This window comes from Aulonocara stuartgranti, assembly GCF_965226115.1.
Source record: "Aulonocara stuartgranti genome assembly, chromosome: 23".
In the NCBI taxonomy this organism is placed as follows: Eukaryota; Metazoa; Chordata; class Actinopteri; order Cichliformes; family Cichlidae; genus Aulonocara; species Aulonocara stuartgranti.
Genome location: NC_138958.1, coordinates 36,122,155 through 36,136,250, shown reverse-complemented (window position 1 = coordinate 36,136,250; position 14,096 = coordinate 36,122,155). Strand labels below are relative to the sequence as shown.

General features: G+C 38.4%; 1 protein-coding gene across 1 annotated transcript; it reads right to left on the bottom strand.

Moving 5' to 3' along the window:
• Positions 1 to 3,876: 3,876 nt before the first annotated feature.
• On the bottom strand, positions 3,877 to 5,734 carry LOC309701293 (uncharacterized protein). Its single transcript, XM_082525385.1, has 2 exons — positions 5,330 to 5,734; positions 3,877 to 4,443 (listed from the first exon to the last, which is right to left on the bottom strand). The coding sequence occupies exons 1-2, from the start codon at positions 5,587 to 5,589 to the stop codon at positions 4,173 to 4,175; spliced, it is 531 nt and encodes a 176-aa protein (XP_082381511.1). The 5' UTR covers positions 5,590 to 5,734; the 3' UTR covers positions 3,877 to 4,172.
• Between the last annotated feature and the right edge of the window lie 8,362 nt (positions 5,735 to 14,096).

The window sequence follows — 14,096 nt, the reverse complement described above, 5'->3', positions numbered from 1 at the left end:
ACTGAAATTGAGTAAAAAGTAGCCAATATATAAAAAATAACAATAACTTTGAAATACTTTCAGAAAGCCTGGAAAACTCTTGCTTAAGATCCCTTTTAGTTATAACAATATTGTTGGAAAAAACTGTATAATTCTTTGGATGTGTATATAATGTAATATATTCTAGTAAATCTTGTAATGTAAATAAAAAAATCTCACTGAAACAACAAGATTAATATTAATAATATTTGGTATTAGTATTGTATTATTTGGTATAGTATACAACTATTATGTTCTTTTGTTACACAAAGTACATAGTAGTTGATATAAGTAAATTAACATACATTTTGTTGATTGAATGAAAAGTTAATAAATTAAAGCTACATAAATGAATGAAATTTAACTGACAAATGTATGCCATGTTTATAGAACTTAATCAAAATACGTTACATTTTTAGATGATGATCAAATTAAGTTCATTCAACAGATTTCTTTTTCAGTGAATACATTGATTTTTTTTTTGTATTTATTCCTGCTGTTTTACTATTTTTATTTTATTCCTACAAAGTTTGTGTGGAGAACCCAGTTTTGTTGTACATGTACAATGACAATAAAGTCCTATTGTATTCTATTTTATTCTGTTATATCTTAAATATTTATTTTTTCTAATTGTTAGTTAGTACATGTTCCTTTTTTTGTGCATTTATTTTTAATATTTATATAGAGATGTTTATATTATATATACTGTAAATATAGTATGCATTCTATTTCTTTACCACAGTTTTCTTTTTGTTTGTTTTGTTTTGCATCAAGACACTACAACAAATTCCTCATTTGTGTATGAATGTGGCAATAAATGTGATTCGGATCTGTCACGTCATATTCTGAAAGCCTTTGATTTTTTTCTCTTTGACTTACTTTGAATATCAATATCATGACATGTATGTGTTTATGTATGTCATAAACTCAGCAATGAAACTGAACCAATGTCTGTGACATAAAGTAAATAAAGGAATTTGTCCAAAACACCAGAATTTTCAGGAGCGGGACCACACCTCATACACTCGCAAACTCATGGCCCACCCTCTCCTCTTTTTTCAGTTCATTTATCTCTCATTATCACATGCCTAGCCCAGGAGCCTGCCTGTCCCCTTTCTCAATAGATGCCATCTACCATTATCTACTAGAAATGCTGTCAAATCGAAATGACGATATAGATCCCAGCTAGTGAATTAAGATGAATAAAAATAAAGAGTGATGTTTTCTGAACAAATTTTTACTTTAAAAGTGTTATTTCCCAGTGGTACTCCCAACATTTCTTCCATTAGAATGTCTAAAAGCAACACAGCGATTTCTTTTTTTTTTCCTTTTTTTCTTTAAGAACTCCAGGTTTTTTGTGCAAAATGATTGACGTGGCCTTGGTGGAAATGAGGGGGTTTTGTGAACTGTGGAATGAAGCAAGTTTGAATGAATACTGTAGTTCACAACAGAGTTGAAATGCTATAGTTAAGCTATGTAGGCTATTGTGGATTTGAGTTTCCAATGGCTTTTTAGATGCACTAAATGGAAAAATGTTTTTTAATGAGAACCTCGTTAACCTGCTAATGTTTTTCAAAGTTTGCTCACAATAGCAAAACCGTTTCACTCTTGAACACTGAACTTCAGCAGAAGAACATTTATCAGGTAATTTCACCATTTTTAACATTTGTATAATTTGTTTTTCTACAAACAGCGCACAATGTTCTCCACTGTTCTTCACTTTCAGCCAAGTGAATCATCAGATGAGCTCTCCTTTTTTTTTTCCATTTATTCTCCAAATATCTCCCGTACATGTACATTTCCTCCCATTTATTTATTTTTTTACTAAATTTTTTCTTAATGGATATCTATGGAGATGGAGTGGAAGAGGTAATGGATGGGAAATCAACTGTGGATGAACTTTGTTTAATGCAAGAATGAAATGGCCATAAAATGTGACATTTTTGCCGAACACAAAACCAATTGCCCATCGTTCCTATTCACAATCTTCACTGAGAAGCAAATGAGTGGCAATTATAAAGTGGTTGGGAGTCAATTTAGTGAACTGACATTTTAAACTTAGCTGGGTAAAAAACAAAACAGTCAAATTATGTTACAGACCACTCCCTGGCCAAAAACAGCCGCACTCGGCTTGTTTTGGTCAGACGCTTCCCCAATTCATTCTTTGGATAATACCTGATAATGGGAGATTCAGCTGTAAACTCAGCAGTCCCTGCTATTACGCATTCAATATTCAGTTTCATGCCTAAGAATAATGTTTGAACTTAAATTGATTTTTGCCTTTGGGATGCTTAAATAGGCTGCTTTTAGAAGGATTTCTTTCTGCAAATGATTAACATGTAAATGTTCATTTCTCTTTTTCTTGTCTTCCTACAGCATGCTAATACATGAATATGTTTGAATTCAATATGTAATATATCTGTCTTTATTAATCATCTGCTGTGGTGGATTGGTCAGTTCATCTTAGACTTCTACGGGAAGCACAGACTAATAGAACTAACTACAAAAAAATACCTGCATCGAGAGTTTTACTCAGTTGTGTTTTCCTAAATTCATTTTCAAATGTATAAATAGTCTGACCCCAGAGTGTCTTTCTAGGCCATCCAAAGACAAGACAGTAATCACATTACATTGAGCAGGATAAACGGCTATAAACTATAAAATACCACATTGCTGATCAAAAGTTGGACAATCAGCATTCATGTGGATATATATGTTTATTTCTTAATGATTAATGTAAGACTGTATAGACTCTTGTGAGATAAGGTAATTAATGTCTCTTTATGTCATAACATCCTTTCTTGGCCTAGCAAGTTGGGTTGTAAATAAACTCAGCATGAGCAGCTGATGGATTTATTAGTTAGAATAATGCTACAATGCCTTTCTAATTTAATATTTTATATCACTTCCTCTCTATATAGATCTTTCTCTAATATTAAAATTGTCACGTGATAAAGTCAGATGAAATATTAGATGAAGCAACTACACAGGAGACATACGCTTATATTTAATCATCCAACGTCACCTAAACAATGTAGAAATATATGAAATGTTAAATCAGAAATAGACAGCTTGGAAATCAATGGAAACACAAAAAATCCCAACCAAAAAAACCATGAAGCAATAATTTGGGGTAAAGCATAATTTAAATATTGAAAATATTGAAAAAAAAAACTTTTATGAATGTTTACCAGTCAAATACACATCATTTAAATAATCAAATTACTTAAAGTCTTAACTTTGGGCATATATTTATTATTGTTTTTCGTAAGATTCCATAAAAAAATGTTTATATTGTAAATTACAGTCTTACGGTGTGTTCACACCGAACGCGATGGACGCGAATAGAGCGTCAGGTTTACATGTAAAGTCAATGGAAAGGCGCGATGACGCGCGATTGCGGGTCCCGCGAAAATTCGGAAGCAGATTTGCGTCGCGAAAACGCCAAAACGCGTGAAACGCGCGTCAGTGTAGCGCGTCTGGCGCGTTTGACTCGCGAATAAAACCACGCGCGTGAGTTTTTGTGTTGCATTTTGTGCATACGCGCGTTTCGCGTCTACCGCTCGAGTTGGAAAAATGATGAGGGACGGGTCCCAGGACGGTCCATCGGCGGTGGAGCTGGCCATCCTGGAGTCCCTGAAGAGGCCACACCAGTCTCCAATGGAGCATTTCCTCCTCAGCCTTGTTCCTGCTCTGGAGAGCAGCTGGTCCTTTTTATTCCTGTCTCTCTGTAAATTCTTATATTTTATATATTTATGTTTAATGTTTTTCTGTTTGAGACTTTTAATATTATTTCAAATAAATGTTTATAATGACTAATGTCTCAGTTCTACTACACAGCAAATGTTGGCACACAACTTGACACATGTAGAATTTATTTCATATTATACTAATGACAAAATATACTGATACAGTGGGATGCAGAAGTTTGGGCAACCTTGTTAATAGACATTATTTTCCTGTATAAATCGTTGGTTGTTACAATAAAAAATGTCAGTTAAATATCATACAGGAGACACACACAGTGATATTTGAGAAGTGAAAAGAAGTTTACTGGATTTACAGAAAGTGTGCAATAATTGTTTAAACAAAATCAAGCAGGTGCATCAATTTGGGCACCACAAAAAAGAAATGAAATGAATATTTAGTGTATATCAATGTGTGTGTCTCCTATATGATATATGGGGTGCCTTTGTCTGGATGTGCTTCCCATCCAGAGCTGCACAGCACAGAGGAAAGTTCCAGCGCTCCTGGAATCCCTCTGTGATGGAGCGCCAGTCTCCAGGTGAAGGCACAGCCATGAAGTCGTCCACTAGACAGTCCCAGATGGACGTCGCTGCCTGGGGGGTGATCTGGCTCACCGTGGACACACCGACTCTGAAACTGAACGCGATGGTCCTGAAGGAGTCCCCGGTGACAAGGAGCCTGGACAAAATTGTTCAAAATCAGTATTATGTGTACTGCAGTTACAAAATACATTATTCAAATTCCAAAATACTTTTGTGATGTCAGATATAAATCACAAAACTTAAATCTTACATAAAACATTTTGTAATTATAAGGATAATTACAAAATGTATATTAGATAATATCTAAAACAGTTGTGTTTTGTTTTAACTTTAACATATAATTTGATTGGTAGCAACTTTCACAACTACAGTGAGCCAATCACTCATAATTCCTAAACATGTCAATCAGGTAGGAATGAAGTAAGACATTAATAGAAATAAAGAGTTGTGTGTTGACATGTAGCCCTTTCCTTGCTTAAATCATTAATATTTTTGAAAAATTAATCTGTGATAAGACAGCTTATCAAGATAGAACCATGTAACTAGAGATGAACCAAACTGTTCACAGTTTTATCTAACTCTGTTTTAATAAAGGCTGGTGACCCCTGCTATAGAGTCTGACAGCTGCAGGGATTATATACAAATATTCAACTATCCCAGAATTAAACCAGGTCTAAATATAAAGGAGTGAGTATCACTACAAAGGTTAACTCAGTGGTCCTAATGCTACAGTTTGATATCAGCAAACACCGAGCGCATACATTGATGTGACACCACAGCCATGCTATCATGCAAACACTGATAACAGCATAAATCGAATTAAATCGGGACTTGATGAGAGCTTCTGAGTATCACTAGAAATATTATAAAGAGTCGTCTCTGTACCACAGTTTGCTTTCAGTAAACACCGACAGCATTCACTGTTAGCATAGCACATCCATGTTAGCAGTGTATAACTGGATGGATTAGCATATTAGCACAGATATCAATAAAGGACTACCGTATTAAATAGTTTTACTAACCTCAGGCAGACGGACAGGCGCTCTGCAGGTGGGATTGAGCGTCTGTAGTTGGTGTCTAGGCGGGCGATGCTGGGACCGACGAGGGAAAGCAGGTCCTCAAACTGGCCGACGGTGATAGCGCTGGAATCGGCCGTCATCCAGGCGCAGCTCCTGGAGCAAGTGGTGAAACTCACCAAACTGCTCACGCCTCTGGAGGACCTGATGGACCCAGGTACGGCGAGGACGTCTTTTACGCTGCTGCTCTGCTCTCCACAGTACATAGAGAAGGGAGACTCTCTCTTCAAGCGCTAGCTCGATAGCTGCCATCTTGCAAAGATACCGGTCTGGCACAACTCCCTCCCACATTCCTCCCACATTTCCGGTTCACGCGCGTCAAAATATGATATTTTGACGCGCGATGGATTTTTCTTGGACACGCGTTGAGACGCGAATGTACACGCGTCAAATTAGGGGCATTTGGGGCGTTTTATTCGCGTCCATCGCGTTCGGTGTGAACACACCGTTACAGTCAGAATTGAGGGGGAAGCATATAATGGTTAAAGCTACACCTGCTAAGTAACTAGCAAGAGACTAGTGTTTAGGCAAGCCCTGTTCATTGGTTTCTCATTCAGATACATCACGCCTGTTCTGTTTAACATAAGGATTATGAAGTCGTGCACTCTTTCACATACCAACGGCTAACATGCTCGCAACTCTAACGTTTATATAAGTCAGTGTTAAAGTGTTGATTCAATCATAATGTGGATGTATTCAGTCAGAGGTCTGCAATCTCAGACAGTTCTTAATTTTTAACTGATATTTTTGGCTTCTGCAAACCAAGACTACATCATGATACTGCTGTCTTATTCATAATGATTCAGTTACATTCAGCATGAAAATCAATGGAACACTCTTTTGTAGAAATCTGGAACAAAAATACCAAGTTAGGCTTAGCGTTGCTCATAAATCCAAATGCTACTTTTAAACACAGAGAACAGTGAAGCAGATCAGAGAGAAAGTAATCCCTGGTAACCTATTTGAAATCCAGGCCAAAACAACAGCCTTTTTATTTTGCAGATAAAAGTCTGTTTGATCTCCACACAAACATGACCCCAGCCTTGACTATCAGCGCTTCTTCTCCCAGCGATTGATAGATTCAGTTAAAACTGCTACATCATTTCACAGAGAAGAAACTGTTCATTCTCACCCTGGGATTGTGGTCCAATATTCTCCAGAGCTGAACCGACTGAGCCTATAATCAGCTCATGCTGGCTGAAGCGTGTGCATACATACGTGCACGCTTACCGCTGCTTTATCAGCCTAGCACCGGCCTAGCCCGCTTCGCTTTCATTAACATCCCTAATTAACTTTTCATGAAGTCCATTTCCTACTTGTTTAATTAACTGACCATCCCCTGTTGGCCAACTCAAGCTGGACCTGAGGGAAATGGAGGTAGAAGAGCCAGCCAAAACAAAAGTTCTGAGTTCATATATGAAGCCATACTAGAAGCGAGTTGAAGTCTCTGGTTCTGAAACTTCACTTTACTGTATTGTGTAATGAATTGTGCTCTGTATGATGTTTAAAATTTCACCCCTGAAACTGGGCTCCTGGATGAAGGAATTAAGTTTTAACAGCACATCAAAGCTGGTGAAAGGTTTGTAGTGAAAATATCATTTCTTCCTTTCCCTTCTAAAATGGAATGTGTGTGTGTGTGTGTGTGTGTGTGTGTGTGTGTGTGTGTGTGTGTGTGTGTGTTTCCACACACTTCCTATCTCCTTTCCTCATTCAATCATACAGACAATTTCTGTCCTATACACTAACGTAATGGACTTAAATCATACAAGTGGAGACTTATTAGATTAACCCACATGATCTATCATCACCCTGCTCTGCCTTATCAAGAATGCAAGTACAATTTACCCCCTCGGTAGCCATTAGAGCCTCGAGCAGCGACCCTGTATCTTTCTCCAGGATGAAAGAGACCTTCAGGAGCCAGCAGCGTGTGGAAATTAAAAAGCACCCCCCGTTCCTCCTCCCAATACACACACATACACTTCTTTCTCCTTTCTTTGTTATCTATGCTGGAGTTTTTAATCAGATATGGCCGATGGGAAATACAGATCCCCTTCACGGCAATCCTCCCGCCTCATTCTGATGGCAGCCATTTCCATGGTAACGCAGGCAGGGACGTCAGTAAGCGGCAGGAGTCGCTGTAATTATGACTGATCTCGGGGAGATCTACGAGGGAGGGTGGAGGGGCGCTGCACAAACCTCTGGCTGCAATGTGGCTAACCTTCCCTGAAGAGAGCGGCACAGACGGCGTGAGGAAGGACAGTTACAGCTTTCGAGTGACATTAATGACAGCATTGTGACTCTATTAACAGCTCTCTTTGCGCCTGTACACTTTGTGGTTATATAATCAGCTTTGTGGTTTTGTGTGTTGTCTGTACACATTTTGTTATCTCAGGCTCAGTTCGAATAAGGCTGTTTGGAGGTGTAAATGAGTGTTACAAGTGCACAGACTGCCATTCTGGGACTCGAATCAGTAATTTATTTGAAATAGATATTTGACACATAAAGTTAACTGGTGAAACCAAATTAGAAAATAAAGAGAAAAGCAAACTGCTGGGGTCTCATTTACAAGACAAAATAAAAGCTCCTTCTCAGCCAAAATGCCATATAGTTGCTGTTCTAATCATCAATTACAGCTGTTTAAAGGCAAGGAAAGGCATCCAATTCTTTTTTCTTTTTTTTTCAAATTAAACACTAAGACATTTAAAGGATGGGTAGAGGGGAAATGACCACAGAACTGTTTTGTCCTCCAGGTCAGCGTGTCCCAGTAGCTCTGACTTCACATGAAAACTGCAGATACCTGATAGCATGCAGTGCCTTGATGTCTTTTTTTTTTTGCATTTTCATCTCACTGACATTTTTCAGATAATTGAAAAACTTTAATATTAATGAGATAACCCAAGCAAATACAAACTGCAGTTTTTAAATGATGCCATCTTTTATTAAGGGGGAAAAAAAAACTATCCAGACCTACCCGGCCCTGTACTTTAGGCTTGTGATTTGTCCAACAACAACAGATAGCTTTTTGGGCACAAAATATTAGCTTCTAGCAACTAATGACTTCATGTATTACCAGACTGCCAGCACCATGTGTTCAACCAGAATAGAGTATTGAATTTAATTAAGTAACTGTCTGATCAAAGACTCATCCATTTCTCATGCCGTTTTAAGAGATACGTTCAACTTAAATTTTACATGGACTGAGACTAATGCAGTCATGGCCCAGCTATTAGTTGGACCCCCCACCGACAGACATTACAGTGAAACATAGACCTCATTACCTTCAAAATCAGGATGGATTAGAGCCAAGTCTCACCTCAACTCCGTGTAAGAGAGAAAGTGCATTCTGCATGAAAACAAGTTATCAGCGCCCGCCGCGCCGCTAAACAAATGCTTACGTGTTTCTAGTGAAGCAGATGGCCATGAACAAAACAAAGAAATTGATTTTACAAAGGATATCATCAAAATTGATGCAATAGAAAGTGAAGCTTTAATCCCTTGAGCCTCAGTTGTTACAAACTTAATGTAGGAGAGCAGATGGTTAAAGAGACTCAGAAATGAGATTGCAACTTTTAAAAATATTTTTTTTTTCTGTTCCCCTTTGTAATATTTGTCCTCTCTACTTCAGATCTTTGCAATATTAAGTAATATACATTTCATATTTAGACTTAAATCCATGGGAACACAAGGTCTCCAGATACATAATAAAGAATATTTTTGTAATTTCTGTGAGAGTCAGACTTTTCTATGTGGATATTACATGTACCAATTAGGAAACTGAACAATACATTTACTAATAAAATAACAATACTTATAATAATTACTAATAAAGTAACTTTGTGTATGGCTTTAACCACTTTGACACCTCCAATGAGAACTTTTACTGGACTTTGCACTTTTACACAGCTTCTCAAAATTGTACAATAAATCACTATTAATAAATCACTAACATTTTTTTTTATCATTGCCAGATGGTTGCCAGCCTGTGTCTAGGCCTGCGTGACTGGGGCCTAACCTAGAAAATCATACAGAAATACTCTTTCAATAGCAATGGCCCCACATAAATGAAAGCTGGATATTTAATAATCCAGCTTTGAAATGTGGATTATTAAATATTAGGTCTCTCTCCTCCAAGTCTCTGTTAGTACATGACTTAATAATTGATCAACAAATTGATTTACTCTGCCTTACAGAAACCTGGTTGCAGCAGGATGATTATGTTAGTTTAAATGAATCAACACCCCCGAGCCATTCTAACTACCAGAAATCTCGAAGCACAGGCCGAGGGGGCGGTGTGGCAGCAATTTTTCACACCAGCCTATTAATTAATGAAAGACCAAGACAGACTTTTAATTCATTTGAAAGCCTGATGCTTAACATTGTCCACCCCAGCTGTGAAACTCAGAAACCAGTCTTACTTGTTATCATCTATCGTCCACCTGGGCCTTACACAGAGTTTCTGTCTGATTTCTCAGACTTTATATCTAATTTAGTTCTGAGCTCAGATAAAATAATTATTGTGGGTGATTTTAACATCCATGTAGATGCTAAAAATGACAGCCTCAACATGGCATTTAATCTGTTATTAGACTCAATTGGTTTCTCTCAAAATGTAAAAGAACCCACCCACCACTTTAATCACACTCTAGATCTTGTTTTAACATATGGCATCGAACCTGAACATTTAACAGTGTTTCCTGAAAACCCTCTCCTGTCTGATCATTTCCTGATAACATTTACTTTTACAATAATTGATTACACAGCGGTGAAGAGTAGACTTTATCAAAGTAGATGTCTTTCTGAAAGCACTGTAACTAAGTTTAAGAATATAATCCACCCACTGTTATCATCTCCAATGCCCTGTACCAACACAGAGCAAAGCAGCTATCTGAACGCTACCCCAACAGAGTTCGATTATCTTGTTAATAATTTCACCTCCTCACTACGTACGACTCTGGATACTGTAGCTCCTGTGAAAACTAAGGCCTCAAATCAGAAGTACCTGACTCCGTGGTATAATTCTGAAACACGTACCCTAAAGCAGATGACTCGTAATCTGGAGAGGAAATGGCGTGTCACAAATCTAGAGGATCATCATTTAGCCTGGAGAAATAGTTTGCTGCTTTATAAGAAAGCCCTCCGCAAAGCCAGAACATCTTACTATTCATCACTGATTGAAGAAAATAAGAACAACCCTAGGTTTCTCTTCAGCACTGTAGCCAGGCTGACAAAAAGTCAGAGCTCTTTTGAGCCAACCATCCCTTTAACGTTAACTAGTAATGACTTCATGAACTTCTTCACAAATAAAATTTTTATCATTAGAGAAAAAATTACCAATAATCATCCCACAGATGTAATATTATCTACAGCTACTCTTAGTACCATTGATATTAAGTTAGACTCTTTTTCTCCAATTGATCTTTCTGAGTTAACTTCAATAATTACTTCCTCCAAACCATCAACGTGTCTTTTAGACCCCATTCCTACAAAACTGCTCAAAGAAGTCCTGCCATTAATTAATTCTTCGATCTTAAATATGATCAACCTATCTCTAATAATCGGCTATGTACCACAGGCCTTCAAGCTGGCTGTAGTTAAACCTTTACTCAAAAAGCCATCTCTAGACCCAGCAGTCTTAGCTAATTATAGGCCAATCTCCAACCTTCCTTTCATATCAAAAATCCTTGAAAGAGTAGTTGTCAAACAGCTAACAGATCATCTGCAGAGGAATGGTTTATTTGAAGAGTTTCAGTCAGGTTTCAGAGCTCAGCACAGCACAGAAACAGCTTTAGTGAAGGTTACAAATGATCTTCTTATGGCCTCTGACAGTGGACTCATCTCTGTGCTTGTCCTGCTAGACCTCAGTGCAGCATTCGATACTGTTGATCATAATATCCTATTAGAGCGATTAGAACATGCTGTAGGTATTACAAGTACTGCGCTGCAGTGGTTTGTATCATATCTATCTAATAGACTCCAATTCGTGCATGTAAATGGAGAGTCCTCTTCACACACTGAGGTTAATTATGGAGTTCCACAGGGTTCAGTGCTAGGACCAATTCTGTTTACATTATACATGCTTCCCTTAGGCAGTATCATTAGAAGACATAGCATACATTTTCACTGCTATGCAGATGACACCCAGCTCTATCTGTCCATGAAGCCAGATAACACACACCAATTAGTTAAACTGCAGGAATGTCTTAAAGACATAAAGACCTGGATGGCCACTAACTTTCTGCTTCTTAATTCAGATAAAACTGAGGTTATTGTACTCGGCCCTGAAAATCTTAGAAATATGGTATCTAATCAGATTCTTACTCTGGATGGCATTACCTTGGCCTCCAGTAACGCGGTGAGGAACCTTGGAGTCATTTTTGACCAGGACATGTCCTTCAACGCACATATTAAACAAATATGTAAGACTGCTTTCTTCCATTTGCGCAACATCTCTAAAATTAGAAATATCCTGTCTCAGAGTGACGCTGAAAAACTAGTTCATGCATTTATTACTTCCAGGCTGGACTACTGTAATTCATTATTATCAGGATGTCCAAAAAACTCACTGAAAAGCCTTCAGTTAATCCAAAATGCTGCAGCAAGAGTCCTGACAGGGACTAGAAAGAGAGAGCATATTTCTCCTGTTTTGGCTTCCCTTCATTGGCTTCCTGTTAAATCCAGAATTGAATTCAAAATCCTGCTCCTCACATACAAGGTCTTAAATAATCAGGCCCCATCTTATCTTAATGACCTTGTAGTACCATATCACCCTATTAGAGCGCTCCGCTCTCGCTCTGCAGGCCTACTTGTTGTTCCTAGAGTATTTAAAAGTAGAATGGGAGGCAGAGCCTTCAGTTTTCAGGCCCCTCTTCTGTGGAACCAGCTTCCAGTTTGGATTCGGGAGACAGACACTATCTCTACTTTTAAGATTAGGCTTAAAACTTTCCTTTTTTCTAAAGCATATAGTTAGGGCTGGACCAGGTGACCCTGAATCCTCCCTTTGTTATGCTGCAATAGATGTAGGCTGCCGGGGGATTCCCATGATGCATTGAGTTTTTCCTTTCCAGTCACCTTTCTCACTCACTATGTATTAATAGACCTCTCTGCATTGAATCATATCTGTTATTAACCTCTGTCTCTCTTCCACAGCATGTCTTTATCCTGTCTTCCTTCTCTCACCCCAACCGGTCGCAGCAGATGGCCGCCCCTCCCTGAGCCTGGTTCTGCCGGAGGTTTCTTCCTGTTAAAAGGGAGTTTTTCCTTCCCACTGTCGCCAAAGTGCTTGCTCATAGGGGGTCATATGATTGTTGGGTTTTTCTCTGTATCTATGAAGCGCCTTGAGGCGACTTTTGTTGTGATTTGGCGCTATATAAATAAAATTGAATTGAATTGAATTGAATTGACATAAAACAATGGCTATTCATGCATTGCAGTGCTGTTAGCAATGTTAGCACCAGCTAGTAATCATGAGAAAGACCTTGGCCCGGGAAAAAGTTATTCTGGCATGTAAACACCTCATGTAAGCTGGATTCACTGAGTCTTCTGCCACCAAGTTATTTGTTTCCAATTTTTTCTGTCTAACTGAGATCCATGCCTTCAAATTATCTGTTGATCAGTTTTTTTATTGGTGCTGCCGGTGTTCCGGTTATGTTGCAAGTTGCAACGTAGATTTCCCGCTAAAGCATAACTTGCTAATATATGCAGTCTAACTTTGAATAGCATAGCCTCACTGAAACAATTAAGCAGCCAACATGTAGATGTGTGTGTCTCTGCGAGTTTGTGTGCAGGTTATTGATATCATGCTTTGAATGTCAGGCCAAAGAAGCAGGTCTGACAAGTGATGAATTATTAGCATCTCCACTCAATCTAATTCTGCCGATGGGCATCGTTTTCAGTCAATATTAGCTTGTAGTGTGTGTGTGGGCGCCTCTGAAGACCTTATTTAACTTGAGGGACCAATTCCCTGCTCTCTAGCCTCATCACTGACCCATTTGATAAGTAAAGAAGCATGCGTTTGCCTAGCTGATGTACACATGAATTATGTAAACCGTATCTGTAAATCTACAAAGAATTTACCCTCTGCAATTTTCCAAAGTGTCTGTATTTGCTCCATAGCATGTGGTTTAAAAAAAAAAATCCCATAATGCAGTGTAATTTATGTAAGTAGACCCATCATTTCTGTGTCTCTCAGTTTCTATTTAACCACTCAGCTCATTAGGTATAATAGAATTTGTTTTGGCTCAGTAAAAAGTGGCTAAACCGTAATTAGAGGGATTAAGTATTTTCCAACAGCACATGCCAAATGCAAGCTTCAAATTTAAAGGCAAAAAAAAAAGTTGATACAGTAATCTGCAGTCTCTCCTCTGGGTTCTGACCTGTAAAAGTGTAAAATGGATTTCACTTCTAAAGATGCCCATGAGGGGCTGGGACGTACTTTCGGCTCTGACTGCGGGTCTTTCCGGGGCATGTGCCAATGCTTTTGGGGTGCATATTGCTGTGATAACATTTCCTACAGAGGAGGATAATTTTGCTCCGGTTAACATACTCAGCTGACGAGAACAGTAAAGGAGAGGTGCCCTTGGTCTGTCTCCAGCATTATCAGACTGCTGAGCCAAGTGGAGCCAAGGGGGTATATGTGCACACACACACACACACACCTGGGTTTCATGGCAAACTGTGCACTCACAAGTTTAGCCTCAGACTTCAATGCGCTGTG